The following is a 16,995-nucleotide window of genomic DNA, read 5'->3' on the forward strand; positions in this document are numbered from 1 at the left end:
GGAGCCCTCATTGCAGTCACAACTTCCTCCTGAGGGGAAGAGGAGGAGCAGGCACTGATCTCTTTTCTGTGGTGACCAGTGATAGGATCCCAGAGAATGGCCTGAAATTGTGTCAAGGGAGGTTTAGGTTGGATATTAGGAAAAGAGAGTGGTTGGGTGCTGGAACAGGCTCCCCAGGGAAGTGGTCACAGCACCAAGCCTGACAGAGATCAAGAAGCATTTGGACAATACTCAGGCACATGGTGTGACTCCTGGGGATGGTCCTGTGCAGGGCTAGGAGTTGGACTTGATGATCCTTGTGGGTCCCTTCCAACTCAGGATATTCTATGATTCTAGGGTACTTGATAACAAGGCTAGTTGGAAGATTTGTTCATTTTAAGTGGTATATCATTTATGCAAATATTGTTTTCCATCCAAAACGGGATTTCAGTAGTAGTCCTGAGGCTTTAAAAATCAAATCGTACATTTGACATACTAGAAGAAATTATAGGTTCCATAATGCATAATATTATTTTTCTAATGTATCACTGGCCCATAACAAGAAACAATCTATTACATAGATTTTGCATTCAATCTTTTTGTCAAAAACTACATAGCACATCAAAAGTTAATAGCACCAGGGAGTTCTGTGATTAATACGAAAACAAATGGTATATTACAAAATTTCTTTTGTTCTTCATTCACAATGATGAAACTGCTAGGATTTAACCTTTAAGGGTTAAAGAGTTTAATCAATGTCAATGTCTGATCTTCTGAAGGCGATAAAGAACAGTCTGTCTAGTGATACCCAACAGAACATCACTTTGTCAAGCCACAAAGCACCCAAAAGCTTGTCAAGTAAGTTACCAGAAACCTCTTTGTGGTTAGAACTCAGCTCCTTCCTGCTTGACCTATTATTTGATATTTGACCACTTGGTTGCAAGACACTTGCTCTTTCCAGCTGAAATGTCACTGGGGCATCTTGTCAGCTCCCCGACATCTCGGCCTGACATACAATTTTACTTTTGTGTGCTACAAGGCAGAAAATGCAGGGCAATGGCCTTGTTTTAAATTCTGTCAGCATCAAAGATGGGCGTCACTCTTGGGTCCTACCAACAACAACAAAAAAGGAGTCTATCTGAAGGTCAAAACAGCCATTATTTTAAAGTCTTTCAGTTTAAACTAAATATATTAACTGCAACACTGGTTTGGGAACTGTCCTTATAAAGTATATAAACATATCATCAGAAATCCTCCCTCCACAATTGTTCTTCTTTCTTATGAAATGCACACTTGATGAAAGGGTGAGTTTTCAGTGCCTGCAGGGACCAGATTCAGTGGTTAACTTAACTTGTTCAAATAGGCAAGTGGTATCATGTAGCTTTACAAGGAGCAACCTGACCTTCTCACATTGACCAGCAGTGACATTATTGTGCAGGAAGAGAAGCAGTCACATCATTTCTGTTTTGCACAACCTGCTTAAAGTTTGCAACTAAATGCTTGTCTTCAGTTGAGCTGACAAGAGAAAAGAGGGGGCTCAGTGAACCATGGCAGGGCTGCCATGAAATGACAGGAATCATTGGCATACATTTCAAATAGCTCTCTCAATCCTATTAAAGTATTGCAGTCCTGCTTTAAAATAGACAAGTATGAAACAACTTTGATAGATAGAGACTAAAATGGCTTATTGATTTATTTTTTTTTTAAGTCTGAGGAAAATTACCCAAAATGTGTCATTCTTTAACATTTAAAAATATACTACATAAAAAATGAACCGCAATATATAAAAGTTTAAACAATAACTGCTCCAGTATGCAAAGAATGAAAAGCACAGAAATGTGAACACACAAGTGCACATTTTCATAGAAATGTAAAAGTTATATTAAAAAATACATACAGTTAACTACAATTCAAAGGTAGCAACAAAATTACACTTTAATTGCATGATTTTACATTAATACAATTTTTCCCTTCTAAAAGATTATTGATACTAAGAATCTGAAAATCCATCTTCCATTGTTCTTCTGGGATTGGACGTGATTCCAGGCTTAAGAAACAATTTAAGACAGAGAACTGTCTCTGTTCTGCGTAAGACTGTAGGTTATGTCAGGTTCAGCTTGCAATGCCAAAAAATCTGGGACAGAACTCTTATCAGACTGAATTTCTCGCTTGGACCCACGCTGAGGTTTGAACTCCCTCTTGTTTCCTGGAATAAAAAATGAAGAATAAAAAACAAACAAAAAAAGGAGAATATACATTTACTGTTAAATACCTTTCAGAAAGGTATGCATATGAAGTATCTGCAAGTGTTTCCTTCTTGTTTTAAACACTTATTTAAAATACATGGTACCTGACTACCTATAGTTATCTTTAATAAAAAGAAACAAAGGACATTATCTGAAGTATTCTGCACTACTGTTAGAAGACAATAGTCTTCTTTATTTGAAGTGCTACAAATACTTACAGAGAACTTTTATACCCCTTCATTATAATTTCCATGTGTTTTTTTTAATCAAATAAACAAACTTATTCTACAGTCTCCCTGTCACTGTTATTAGAAACACACCATGCTAACCATGGAAGGTATTAAGTTACTTTTAAATATACTTTACCATCAATTGAAATCAAACACTTAATACTCCTCAAATGCTAGCCTGTTAGATGATGGCCAGAGAATATTCACTGACTGTAAGTTGATGGGAACATGATTCATATTTCAATGAGTCTCAACATTCAGTCAAACAGATATAAAGGTTAGACTAGTTAAAATTCAACACTGAAGAGCTTCCAGCACCAAAATATCAGGCATCCTACTTCGAAAGATTATGGATAATATCAGTATATCAGCATTAATAATTAAGGAAAAAAAATTTTAAAGGAAGGCATTCCATATTCCTTTAACCAAACTTAAGAAAACACAATGTCATATTGCTCTTCTGCCCTTTACCAATGCACTGTATAGTTGTGACAATAACAATCATTTCATCAGGTCATAAAACATGTGAAAACATTGCAAAGAGTAATGATGGCGAAAAAAGTTAACATACTGAATGACAGTTATATTTGAGGTTTAAAACAGACTTCAGCATTTAAGGAAGAGTATACATGCATATATAAACACAGATGAACATACACAGAGGCAGAAACACACATATACAAACACACAGATTCCAATACACATAGATATCCAGAGAGAGGCTGTATATTCAGAGAGGTGTGTGTATATTCATATTTCACCAAATCCAGTCTGTATCATACATTTAAAGACACATTCATGAAAGATTCCTCTTTCCTCTGTTACTATTGCTGGAGAAAAATCAATTGTTGCCTCTAACACCTACTTCAACAGTTCTCTTTGATATGGACTCTTTTGGTTTCCTGATTCACCACAAGCTATATTGCAGCTACTGTAAACAAATAGTTATGTTAGACCTTCATTAAGAACCCATACAGTAGCAAATGTAGATGACTGTTTCAAGTAGATAGTTAAAATGAGGTAGTGCCTTGGGTTTTTCTAAATTATAGAGGTGATGAGGATGAGATAACCAGCAGGATGAGCAACTAAGATCTGTAACACTCTTTTCAGTCCTTCTGGGCTTGACTCTCTGCAGCGTTGCAACCAAAGCATAAATGAGATTTACTGCATTTCTACCAGTAGATGCGAAATGAGATCTCAGTGAAGGCTATCACACCAATTAACAGTTTGTTATTTGTACACTTTAATCAGCTGGCCACATGGACAAAATCCTCTCTAAAATAAGAATAATTCATTTTAAAAATTATTACAATATTCAAATATGCAAGTAACTTGTGATGCTCTAAAAACATTTCTGCATGTAAAAAAATGAAATTAAAAAGATATAAGCTGCAAACAGGTTTCACCCTGGATAACAAATACTGAAGACAAATTTAAATGTAATGGTTTGTATTGCTTTCAACACCTCAATTAAACAGCATGCCACAAAGAGTAAAAAATCACGTTTTGATACATTCTCATATTACTCTTTTTCAAGCTGTAGTGAGGGGATTTTTGAAGAATATGGCGTCAAAAATCCCAATACGGAGATAAGAAATCAGATTTCCTTTGAGAGTTGCAAAAAAACCGTATGAAACTTACTGATTGGCAGCAAGTCAATAGAGTATGTTATAGTAAAAGCTTCAATCTTAGGGAGAAAAAAAGCTCTGGTTTAGTTATTCAGATCCTCTGCTGTACTTCTTACAAAGAGTAGAATGCTAGTCATTGACTAGAAGCAAAATCAGATCTAATAGCAATGTGATTGATGTAAAAAAAAAATCTTGGCTGGTTCTCATAAGAACTATTTTTGATCCAATCTCATTATATGCCTTCATGATGAATAAGAAAATAGGATTTTATAGGTTAGAAGAAAAAATACTCAGAACTGTTATAACACTCATTGTTTGAACACATACCTTCACAAAGGAATTTTAAAGACAGTCATAATCTCCCCAACAGACCTCTTTCAACATTATTGTACTTAGACATCTTTGTAAAACATGTATTAAATTGACAAACTCAAATGACTATGCCAGAGCTCTGATATTAATCCATCATATAACTATGCATTTAGGTAATTTTTGAAAGAGGAATTATGTATCTTAAATAAAAGTGTCTGTTCAGGTAAATCTTTAGTACAGCACTTTTATTTACCAGATAAAGTGTACATGATTCAATCTGAACTGTAACACTTCACCAGGTAAACAGATATCTAGGACATATATGTCTAGCAAAAATAAGCTTTCAAAATATTTATGTTTTGAAAGTAATTGGTCACGTCCTATGTGCATTTTTCAAAGTTTGATAGCCTGATTTTATAAAACACATTTTCCCGAAGACCAAAATATGAAAAGTTAGTCTATATTATGGAATAATTACTTTCTAAACCACAGTTTATTTTGATGCTTTTTAAATATATTGGCCAAAGTCCATACACAGCCCATACAGTAAGTCTTTGTACAAGATATTTCATTGGAATACACAAGGAAGTCCCCCATTTTCAGGTCAAATTCTCTGCACTGCACTAATAACAGCAAACTACTAGACAAACAATGTAGTGCTCTTTTTTACATGGTGAAATGATCAGTCTGTTTTGAGTTCAATAAGAATTTCCAAATCTTTTGTACTTTTTGCCCATGCCACCTACCACTGTCTTTCCACTTGTCTAAGAATGGAAGCAACTTTTATTAATTTATTTTGAACCTGAGTAGATAACCCAAATGATTATTGCTTTATTTTGTGCTGCATGCTGCAGACAACACAGAAAGGTACACTGTACACTTACTATTGTGACAGCACTCCACGTTTTGCAGCAGTGTGTAGGATTGTTGCTATCTTTAACTGATGTCTCTCTTGCTTCCAAGAAAGGCTTTCCTACTATGTGAGTTTTCCCACAGCTTTTCATTGCCTCAGATGAGCATCTCTCTCTCTCATGTTCCCTTTCAGCTCTTAGTTTCTTTCTAGCAAGAAGGGGAGGACTACAACCAGAGACTTAAAAAACTCGCAACATCATACTAAGGCACCAGCTCATGAAGTAGTCCCCTCCATTGCCCTTTATTCTGCTAGTGCTGGGGGGAAAACAGTCCCTATCCAACCAGGGATGTGTCAAACTTCATATTCTCTTGAGAAATGTATTCAGCCATCAGCCAAATTCCTAAACAGTGTGACTATCTGACGTAAGCCTTCAAAGTTTCATCTGAGTTGCAAGTATACTGCTGCTCTAGCAGAAAAAGGAAAAAAGTATATTTACATTCATTTTGCCAAACATTAGCATCTTCTGTCCAATCATTTGAATGCAGAAGTGTTAGGAGAAAACAGCTTAGAGAACAAGGGTTGACACATACACTGTGAAATCTTAAGGTGCTTGAATGCAATGAGGGAGAAAGTGAGACAGAACCACATTTCATCTCCCTAACTGTGCTACAGTCCACATGAACTTTGTGACAGGTCTCTGTCTCTCAGCCACACTTCACTAGCTTCTGCTGCCATTCAGCTGTCAGACAGCAACCCTTTACCATGCCCCTAACATGCTCTACAGCTTCACCCAATTAACTCGCTTTCACTTGACATTGCAGCAAAAAGCTTCATAATAGGTGGTCAAGGTGCACGGTGTCTGCTTTGCCCTCTAACGGCTCACACACAGCAAAATGCTAAGCTACCTTGCTTTGTGTCTGTTTGCGATGAACTGCCACAACTACAATTTAGGCATTTTACTGCTAAGTGGGACAAGGACAGCAGACCTTTGCCAGTGGCATGTTTACATATCTTTTACCAAAGACTACTTTTAATGCCAAATCCTAGTGCTAATAATCATAAACACTTTGGCAAGAAACGAAATTACACTGATTCAGTAAAATACTTCAATCACTTTATAATTAGCAAAAATATACTGTATCAGCAATTTGATTCAGGGGGAATGAGGGGAAAAAGTAATTATTTCCAATAGTAACACTTAACAACATAAAGGAGGGAAGTCTAGAAACAAGAGAAGTGTCTTTATGATCCAGCTTTCTTGTATTAAAAAATCTTTACACATTCAGAAGATGAATTTTTGCCATGCATTTCTGCCAAATATTCAATATTTTAAGGAATAATATTCAGAAATATTAATCTATGTAGCTAAAAAAGCAAATGAACTATTAAAAAATGGAAATCAACATTTTAAGATTCTCCTGATAGCTTATATAGAAACAAGAACATGAAACTCTCTGTTACTTTGCAGACAGGTGCCTTGAGAATACTCCAATTTGCTCACTACTTCTCTCAAGTATATTTGTATTAAATCCATAGAGTTCATCAGAAAAGATCCTTAAAAATTCAGTATGTAGGTAATAAGTACTGATGAAGCTCAAGCAATCTTTGCTGAAGAGAGTGGAACAGTCTGAATTGAACACTGGTTTCTGGACACTGAAATTAAGAGAGCCACTATAGCAAATGCCTTCTGGTGGCCTTATGGGTTTCAACTACACAATTCCAACAAGGCAGGACACAAAAGACTATCCACAAAGCTCTTTCAGATTCTGGTTTGCTGCTCAGATAGGTTACGTAATCTATTTGGTTTTGCAGCATATTTATCTATAGGGACAAGTCCCCTTGCAGTTCTCTTCAAAAATCTTTGAAAGGGCATTTTTTTCCACAGAAGAAATCTGATTTTCACAAAGAGAAGCAGACATTCAGGCTGTAAAAGGTGGAAGCTCAAGAGAAGCCCAAAGCATGACGAAAGGAAAACAAAAAGGAAATACACTGATTGCAATGTAAAGCAGACACCTCTCTTGCCAGGAATTTATGGCAAGGACATAGAACCAACTTATCTTTATGAAAGGTGGTGAAAAGCAGCAAGCCATAAGGAATTGGAGCTTGTTCACCTCTGGAAGAGGCTGCTGATTCAAAAATTGTAGCTTTGCAGCAATGAAAAAAAATGTAGTGAACACCTCACTCGGATTCCACATAGAAAAATGGTATTTCTCAGAATTAAAATGAAGTGAACATTATTGCAGATTTCCCCAAAAACTTGCAGGTGAACAGAAAGTTATTTCGGTTCACTGGGTTGTGAGAATATAATCTAGTGCTGTCCATAATCAAGAAGTGACAAGGGAAACACTAATTTCAAGAACTGAGAGCCTTTACCAGCCCCTAACAGAGAGCAGATTAATGTTAGCTCTTCAGAGACAATAGACTTAGGAGCATAAAATGGATATAGACATGGTTTATGCAACCTATCTGCAACTATTTGAAAAACAGACCGACTGGAATATGTTATCAAAAATACAAACGCATTTTGAGTAAGAACACCTGCATTTGCATTGGCCTACAAGCTAATCTAAATCTCAGTTAATCTAAATAACTGTATTAAACCAAGTAGTAGTAGTAGTAGTAAAAAGATCCTCTAATGATACTGCAAAAAATGACTGACCTATTCCACATGTTTAGAAATGAACTACTACTAATGTCAATTTAATTTTCTCAAAATGAAATTTTATTATTAAAATCATCAAGGTATTAGAAGAACTAAGGGTTCCACCCTTTTAGCACTGGCCAAGGCATGTACATTTTCTGGATAGCCCAGATTTGTAGATGTGTAGACTGCAGATGTGTAGGCTGCTACCTCCCAGCCAAAATCCTGATAAGGGCTCCATCCTGCTCCCCTGTAAATTAGATTATGGAAAGATTCAGCAGGAAGAGGTATATCTTCCCTATAGTTTAGGATAGTTTTCTAACTTTTCTTTGCTTATCTAAGGCAAGCACTTTAATTCCCAGCAAAACTTAGTTGAAGTAACTTCAGGAGGGAATTACTCCCTCTCCCACAGATTACATGCAACATCTGAACCAGTTCTGTCTTCAACAGAGTTCTAAAGGGTAATTTTGTAATAGTAATGGTCAGGGAAAACAGTTGGCTTTCCAGCAGTAGTGCTTATAAAGTATCAGTCAACATCTGAATAGCCTAGAAAAATATTTTACGCTCAATTTCAGTTGATGGCTAACATATAGGTCTTTCATAAATGCAAGATCCAAATTACACTAACTGGGCAAGGAATCAAGCTTATCAGTAATAAACAACTTGAGTGTGGGTGAGCTAGGTTTACTGTCTCTATTGGGTTTGGCTGAATTTATATATACAACTATACTTCAGACTAAAAACAAATTAAAAAATATAATAATTACTTCAACAGAACTTTTTATACTTCCTAGATTCTTGAGCACAGCCTCTAAGAACTGCTGTTAGCTCAGATCTAGATCATCACTTTCTGTGAGGCTGAATTTGCAGTTTGAGTGAGTCCACTAGACAAAGGGAGTACTTCCTGCATACCAATCATACATTATGTGAATAAACAGTAAAAAAAATCCTAATGGAATTTCATACTTTCACATATATATGTATATGCCAAATGTGTGTTCTGAAAGCACAGAGTTAAAAACAACAAAAAACTCCAACTAAACAAAAAAAAGACACCATTACCACCATATATAACACCACAAATAAACAAATAAAAACTGGCTCAAAATACAGAAACCATCCAAACTTTCAGCAGGCATGTAAAATATTTATCAGAAGAGTCATGAAGAACATAGGAGAAGTCTTGGAGATAGATTTTTTCAGCTTTTTGGTTTGCAAAACAAGAAAGGTGTAACACAACTTTAAAAAAAATGAGTTTTCTAAAAAAAAAGAAAACAGGGATGTTTCAATAATTTGGCATGCCTTGTACATTCTGGAATTATTAATTAAATTCCTTCACTCAGAGCTCCTGATTAGATTTCATTCTTTTCAAAAAATCTCTTATTTAAAGTGTAGTAAACTTCAGTAAGTTATTAAATTAAACTAGAAATACTTAAACCAATAGGATGTTTTGATATACACAAATTAAAATTAAAATGGAGGACTTCAAGTGTCAAGAAGCTTTGCAAAGTCCTGGTTAACTTACAATACATCCTCAGACTCCCAAAAGAGTACAATGGATTTAACAGACCATGTGAAAGGAAACTTGATGTCACAAAAGTCTTGAAAGTCCCTGAACATAAGCATATAACCACCATACAAGCTGATCCTTCTGTGATCAAAGGAGGTCCTCAGCACTCAACAAAAGCTGAAAAATTAGTGAACTATTTCATTATTGGGGTTCTGGCCTTCAGAGGCTGTATGTGTCAAATCACCTGCAACACCTAGATAGGGCAAACAAAGTACTGGTGAACATACAAATTTAAGAGAGGCCAGTCTTGCAATGGTCACTTTATGGCAACATTTACTGAGTAAACTATGGGTTTATGGGCTAATTTCAATTGAGACCCAGATCCAAAAGTGTGGTGTCTTAGAGCAACATGACTTTAAAAGCCCTGTAGCTGCCTCTCTAAAAAGAGGCAGCTACACCATCTGAAGAAGTTACACCATCTGAAAAGGATGAAATGGAACCATTGCATCACCATAATGTCACTGCTTTCCCAATATAGCATGTAGCAGCCCAATATAGCATGTAGCAGGGAAACACTGCTGGTGATTAACTACACTATTCTTGCCATATTTTCAGTAAATTTTAACACACTGTGCATTGTGAAGGTAGCCTTCCTTCCATTACAAATACATAAACAAGGGTGAATTGACTGGTCAACAAGTAAAAGGATCCTTCCTTTCCAAAAGCTGGCATTTCTTAAATGAGTCAACAAAACCCCCAAATTCTTGTAAAAGGGAGAAGAAAAATTATAGTTTAAGAAACAAATTTCTTTCTAAATCCCTTTCTTTAACTGAACTATTACACAAACTGAAGAAAACAAGTGTTATTTGAATAATCAAGATTATTATCCTTTGGGCTGACAGTGAAGCTCTTTACCCTACTGAGTAATCATTTCATATTTTTAAAATTTGTTCAATGACCAAGTTATTCAACAGGCCAAGCTGCTTCACAGACTCCAGTCACTGCAGAAATTAGGTCCTTACTAAGATCAACTACATAATGTTGGTTTTACAGAATTCCATGAAAAGTTTTTATACATAATTTAGACACAACAACAAATAAATAAATAAACAAATGCTGGGTAAATATCTGCCTTAAATACGTAAACCCCAATAAAAAGACACAGTAAGATGCAACTTGCTGACTGTATGCCCTTAAATCATGTCAACATTACAGGAATAATATTATGAGTTAAGAACAATATTATGCACTAAGTCTGAATTTCCTGTCTTTTTATCTCCACAAGTCATACTCTAGCATATTTAAAAGGTTTGTTTTTTCATCATATCTCACATTAACTTTCATACTTAAATACAAAATGCAAGAAAATGGAAGCACGTAGACACATGTATTTCGACAAAAAACACATTACTGCAAAAATGTCACAGAAAGGAACGCAAAGGTTTTTTCACAGTTGAAAAACTTGGAAATATGCACAATTATAGGAGAAGGCAAGGGAAGAGAGCATGAGCAAACCAACAGAAAAACAATCTGATTTCATAAGTTCTAGAAAGGCACAAAATAAAGTAGACTGCTGTGGTCTGCAGCTATCCTTCTTTAATGCTCTCACTACCTCCCTTTGACCTGAGAAGGATCCACCCTCCTCCGTGTGGACTAGTGAGGTTAGTTCTGAGTAGAGAAGTTCTCAGCAGAGAAGTCTGCTGTAGACTTAGGATGGAGACAATACCCAGCCTTGTGCTGCCATGACCTTCCTACAGTCTGTGCCCCAGAACCAGAGACTAAGAGGAGATGGAGTATCAGAGACAGTTGTCTCCTGTGGAGGGAAGTTTGCCAGCTAGCTGGCACCAAATGCCCAGGTGCTGGGGCTATGATTGTCTTTCTGCCATCCAGAGGGAAACATTAACTTTACAAAATTAAAGTGTGGGTTTGTTGGGTTTTTTTAATGGGTGCATTTAACATTATCCATCCTATATTACAAGTGGGGGCATATGCTGCACAGAGATGCAGGCTAGGTGAGAAAGAAGCAGACTCCTGCAACACTGCGCTAGATCAAACTCTTGTCTTATGTTACCCTGCGGTCTAGGCTGTGGTATAAAGTAAACAAGAAACAACAAAAAAAAAACAAAAATCCATCCATCTGTCATCCTGAATCACACGTTGCATCTACATATCTTGCACTGTTTATCAAAGTTAATGCCTAAAGATCGGCACTGAATTTTCTCCTTATAAAAAGTGCTTTACATACTTATTTTGAAACAAAACCAAACAGCTGTCAAAACAAGAAAATAATTATTCACAACAGTATACCTTGTAGGTTCTAAATTTAAAATGTCAAGAAAATATCAGGAAGATGACAGACTGGATTGCATGGATTCATTCGCCATTTAAGTATCTGAGCTAGACTCATTCAGGTACATGCTTTAATCCCCTCCAAAAATTTCTCAGCAAATTCAGAGTCACAGAACAAACAGACATTCCCTTTATGTTTAACCCACAGTTTAGCAGGGAATAACAGAAGCTTCCTGGCTCTCTTTCTTGAAATAACTTCTTCAAAAGGGAGGAGGAAGCACCTTCTGGCCTGAGTAAAAGTCCTTGAGTCTGGAAAGAAGTGAATTTGTCTGCCTTTGTAGAGAATATTCCTTTTCTTTTATAAAGCCAGTAAAATTGTGTCCTTGGCTCTGTTCTTTTGTAAAAACGTTTTCCCAGGGTTAAATGTCCTGGTCTATAATATATCCACTTCTCAAAATAACACCCTGTCTAGCACTCCCAATACTTTTATTTCTACTGCAGCATTAACAATATATGTAATAATATATGAAAGTTTCTTTTAATTTGATGTGCTGGAAATGTCCCTTTGACAGGTGTGGAAAGAAGGCAAAAGAAACAGGTGTGTGTGGCAAACAAAGCAAATGTACGCAGCAGGTGAAAAAACCTCATTGCAAATTACCACTGCAAAGGTGTCTTAATAAGGAAAATGGCATCACATGGCTGTCTCCCAGCTCACAGTTGCCCTCCAAGGCAACTGGGACCTTTCTGAAACATTCACTTTCAGGAAACCCTACATATCATTTTGCAAAGAAAACAGAAAACTAGCTTGTTCCAATACTTCTCCTTCAAAAACTGAACAAAATAAAGTGTAGGCATTCACTGCCTTGCTCTCTGCTAATCCGCTGCAGGCAGAGAATGAATGCATGATGATTTGTTACAGGACAAACTTGAACCTATACTTTAGACTTGCTTCCTTATCCAAATCTTTAGTTTCTCTAAATCCATTTCCAATTAGTTTCTCCTAGAGGTATAATTGTTGCACTGGCCTGCATTTAGAATAAGAGGTGAATACAGCTTTAGGTTCCAAATGTTTTGTTTTCAGTCTTGGGAACTGAGGACCCTTGCTTGTGAGCTGGTAGTTCCAGTACCTTACTAGAAACATATATTTAATGTCATAGAAATGCAAACCACGAAGAGAAAAAAAAAGGGAAAGGAGATTACCTTCCTGAAAAAATGACCCCTCCTTTTTTGGACTCAGCCAATGACTTGAAAGATTTGTTTTGTGCTTAACATTGGAACAAACCTGCAGTCATTTAGGAACTTCATGGTTTCCATTAAACCACACAGCATGGACATTTGGAATTTCATGGCAACTGTGAAGTGAGAAAGTGGATCTTGTTTTTCCAAAGTACCGAGAGTTAACACCCACACACATTCACTCATACTCCTTAGCCAATTCATGTCATTACGGAACCTTGAAGAACAGACCAAACAAAGAAAAAAAAACAAACCAAACCAAAACAAAATCCAACAAAAAACAAACCAACGTCACCTAACCATCTTTCTTAAGCACTGGAAAGTAAAATAGTACAAGTGGAAATGTAATGTTTAAATGCAGCAAACTCATTGTGTCCATTTACAGTATTTACAGCATTAACCCTGCAGTTGAAAAACTGAATTATTGGAAACCGCCTAATTACCCAAACATTTACCCCTCTGCAGGTGTAAATACATGGGCCTAATAAGCCTTCCCACTGTGAAAGCAGTTACTTAAATTATATTAAAATATTAAAAACTATTTAATGAGCTTTTCCCCCCTAAAGTAAACTGACTATGTGCCTTAACCTGCTTCAGGCAAAGGAAGTTTCAAACATATTGGTTTTGAAACTAGCCATTATTTCCCATGTTGCAAAAATGGCAATTTTATTTCCCAACAGCAAATGAAACTGTCAGGAAAATTTAGATGCAATAAAATTCGGTGGTTAAACCAACATGCTGGATTTGGAATAAAACTGAATTAAAGGAATTAAAATTAAGCATTATGTCAGTCAGACTTTATAAAAACTATTTGAAATGGTGGGGGAGGGATGTTGGGATGGGGGTTTTTTTGCAAAAGTTAAGTTTTGTACTTGGTGAGGTCCACTCATAACTACCCATTTTATGTGCATCAACAGTGTCACATTTGAAATTTGCGCAATGAAAAATATTTTGCATAAAATGTGTTGCTTCTGGCAACATTTCTGCCTAAATAAAAAGTTGTCAGGCAGTGTGTGACTTTAGTGGTACAGAGTTTTAAAATGGTGGCTTCAGTCCAAGGCTAGCTAATAACGGCTGACATGCACTGGAATCTTGAGGCCTAAATCAACATTGTTTTCACAGCTGTAATTAAGCCACCTAATCAGAAGCACATTTTGACAGGACAGTTTCTGGAAGCCATACATTACAATTTCTTATGCCTGGAGCGCAGTGGATCATGAGAGGTCCTCATTTAATTTCAGGTTAGAAAAAAAAAGGCTGTAAAATGAAAAGAATATAAAAAAAAGCTGTGTATGGCTGTTGAAATGAAGCAGGCCTATATGTTCATGCCTTGACCAACCCTGCATCCCACCCTCCTTCGGCTCTCTGCCGAGTCCCCAGCTCTCAAGTGGCAGCTGCACACAGTGAGATTAAGGGCTTCTGCCAAAGTCAACAGATGAGCTGGTCTGAACTGGCTCTCTGTGTGTTCTGATTGTAAATTGTGCTGGTGATGATTAGAGAACTCTAACACAGGATGTCAAGTCTTAAAACTGTCCAGAGAAAATATTTTTATTTTTTTTTAAGTTCAGGAAATTTTTTTAAACTTCTTTTGTGGCTTGGTACATAGTGTTTTGTCTATAACTTTTAGATGATTCAAACATGAATTCACACAAATCAAGTAACTATATTATTAAAAAAATACACCATTACTTGCTCACAGCAAGATCCCCCATTTGAGAATGTTTACTTAGCAGTGCTGTTGCAGAATGCAATTCTCTGACTAGTACACTCCAGCAGTCTTGTGCTTCTTCCACCTGCCAAGTGGAAGACACCCCTACAATTCAGACTATCAACTACTTTTGTTGTGTGACTCTCACTTTGGGACATTGCCATACTTTTTACAACAGCTAAACTGTCTTGCTCTTTTTCTGAAGCACAGCTACATTAGTAACTTTAACATAAACTTTCAACCCCAGAGGCCACTGTAGAACTATCAATATGAAGGCACCAGTCACTGGGGTCTGATTACATTTGGTTCTGCACTTTAATTACATGTGGATTCTATTAACTGAACCTTTTGCCTTATAGGCAACATTTCAATCAAATTACTGTAATTTTCAAATATGTTACAACAGTCTGACAAGTTTAAAGTTCACATACCTAGAATATTGAGTATCAAGAAATTTTTGCATGGAGAAGGAAGTATTCTTTACAAAATAGCAAATGTGATGTTGGATTACTGTAACTGGTTTTGAACACTTTACCCTAAGTTACATAATGTGATTTATAATATCGGTTTCATATTATTATTATTTTAAACCACATGATTTATACTCTTTGGTTACAACTATTACTTGTGTAAGCAACATCACATGACCAGATGAGCATTTGCGTTGGGGTATCTGCATTCCTTGGCTATGCAGTAAGGCTGGCAAGTGATGCCCAACTGCTTAAAATCAGGTAAGAAATGCAAATATTTCAGTAAAAACATAATTTCTGGGAGATATTACTCCTTAGTGGATTCAATCTTATAGAGACTTCAAGCTTATTAACTCCTATGAACAGAGTTTTCTACTTTTGCCCATCTGATATCTCCATATTTTCATGTCTGTGACCATCTCCATAGTTGAGAAATTTTCCTTGTGGACCTGTCAGAATTTTCTTTACTTACTATCACTTTAGGAACACTCACATGTTTCACAGCCCTTAAACTACACACTGGTATTTAACAGTACTGAGCAAAAGTTACTATTATTAGAGATCCATATTTACTGAATTCTGTCCTAGACTATTTCCAGGAAATCACATCAAGAAAGAGGGTAACAATAAAAATAACAAGTCTGACGACTTTTTGCAAGGCAAGTTGAGAATAAGCATCTCCAAATCTTTCACAAAACAAGTTTAACTGTGCATAAGGCTAGCATGAGGTAGTGAAAAAGCCAAGGAGAGTTTTCATCAAGGACCTATCTGCTTCTTGCAACATCTGGGAAGAATTCTTCCAGCTACATAAGAGATATGGCTCTGGCCCATGAAAGACACCTTCTGACATTTAACATAACACCAATGGAGTGAGTGCCTTTCTCCTATGCAGAAAGTGGAAAAGCAAATGTTTTCTTTCTCTCCAGTTCCATCCTCATAATTCTAAATTTAGGACAATGTATCCCTGTTAGATGCAGGTCTTAGCCTTAAAACACAGATGAACTGGTGACATGGAAACAAATTGCATGGGGGAAAAACAATGTCACTGCATCCACACCCTGCAACACTGTGCTTGCAGCAACAAAGCCTCGGACAGCATGGATTCACATGCTTGCCATATGACTAAATATGATGACACATGTTGCCCCACAGCACCCCCAAAATAATTGCTTATGACTGTGCTACTACACAATAGAGCACTTAAAAGCTCTCAGTTCAAGGTCTACTTATTACTGCACCTCTGAATGAATGTTCAAGTATAGTAATAAACTAACGTATCTGAAGAAGAATTAAAATTCATAAAAGCAGCAGAATTCGGTACTGGTAAGAATTCAGAACTGTCAATTGTTCATTTAACAGGGAACCTAGAAGCATAGTCCATTCATAGTGTTCATATTACTGGATGCTGCTGAACAAGAAGTAGGCAGGAAAGACCATTACAAAATGTTAATAGTTGTATAACAGGAAAAAAAAGGACATTTTAGAAAAGTAAGGAAAATTTCAGAAGAATTTGGTAAAGAAAAAAAACAAACAGAAGTTTAAAAAAAAAAAAGGAAACCAGGAAACCCCCCAACAAGCAGAAGAGAGATACAGGAATAGGGAACAATAGAAAAGAAAAGGGAAAAAAAGAAAAGGGGGAAAAAAGGAAAGGAAAGGATATTTCAGGAAAGGAAATTTCAGGAAAGGAAAGGAAATTTCAGGAAAGGAAATTTCAGGAAAGGAAAGGAAATTTCAGGAAAGGAAAGGAAAGGAAATTTCAGGAAAGGAAATTTCAGGAAAGGGAAGGGAAGGGAAGGTTTGGGAAGGTTTGGGAAGGGAAGGGAAGGGAAGGGAAGGTTTGGGAAGGGAAGGGAAGGTTTGGGAAGGGAAGGGAAGGTTTGGGAAGGGAAGGGA

The 16,995-nt window shown here is 36.4% G+C and overlaps 1 protein-coding gene across 1 annotated transcript in view; it reads right to left on the reverse strand.

The window, feature by feature from the left end:
• Positions 1-1,596: 1,596 nt before the first annotated feature.
• Positions 1,597-16,995, reverse strand: part of CCDC171 (coiled-coil domain containing 171) — a 157,398-nt gene continuing 141,999 nt past the window's right edge. The window contains 1 exon segment of the mRNA XM_027709201.1: positions 1,597-2,185. Within this exon segment, the coding sequence (XP_027565002.1) occupies positions 2,040-2,185 (146 nt within the window). The 3' untranslated portion in view covers positions 1,597-2,039.

The sequence above is a fragment of the Neopelma chrysocephalum genome, unplaced genomic scaffold, assembly GCF_003984885.1.
Source record: "Neopelma chrysocephalum unplaced genomic scaffold, ASM398488v2 Primary Assembly neopelma1_96710, whole genome shotgun sequence".
Lineage (NCBI taxonomy): Eukaryota > Metazoa > Chordata > Aves > Passeriformes > Pipridae > Neopelma > Neopelma chrysocephalum.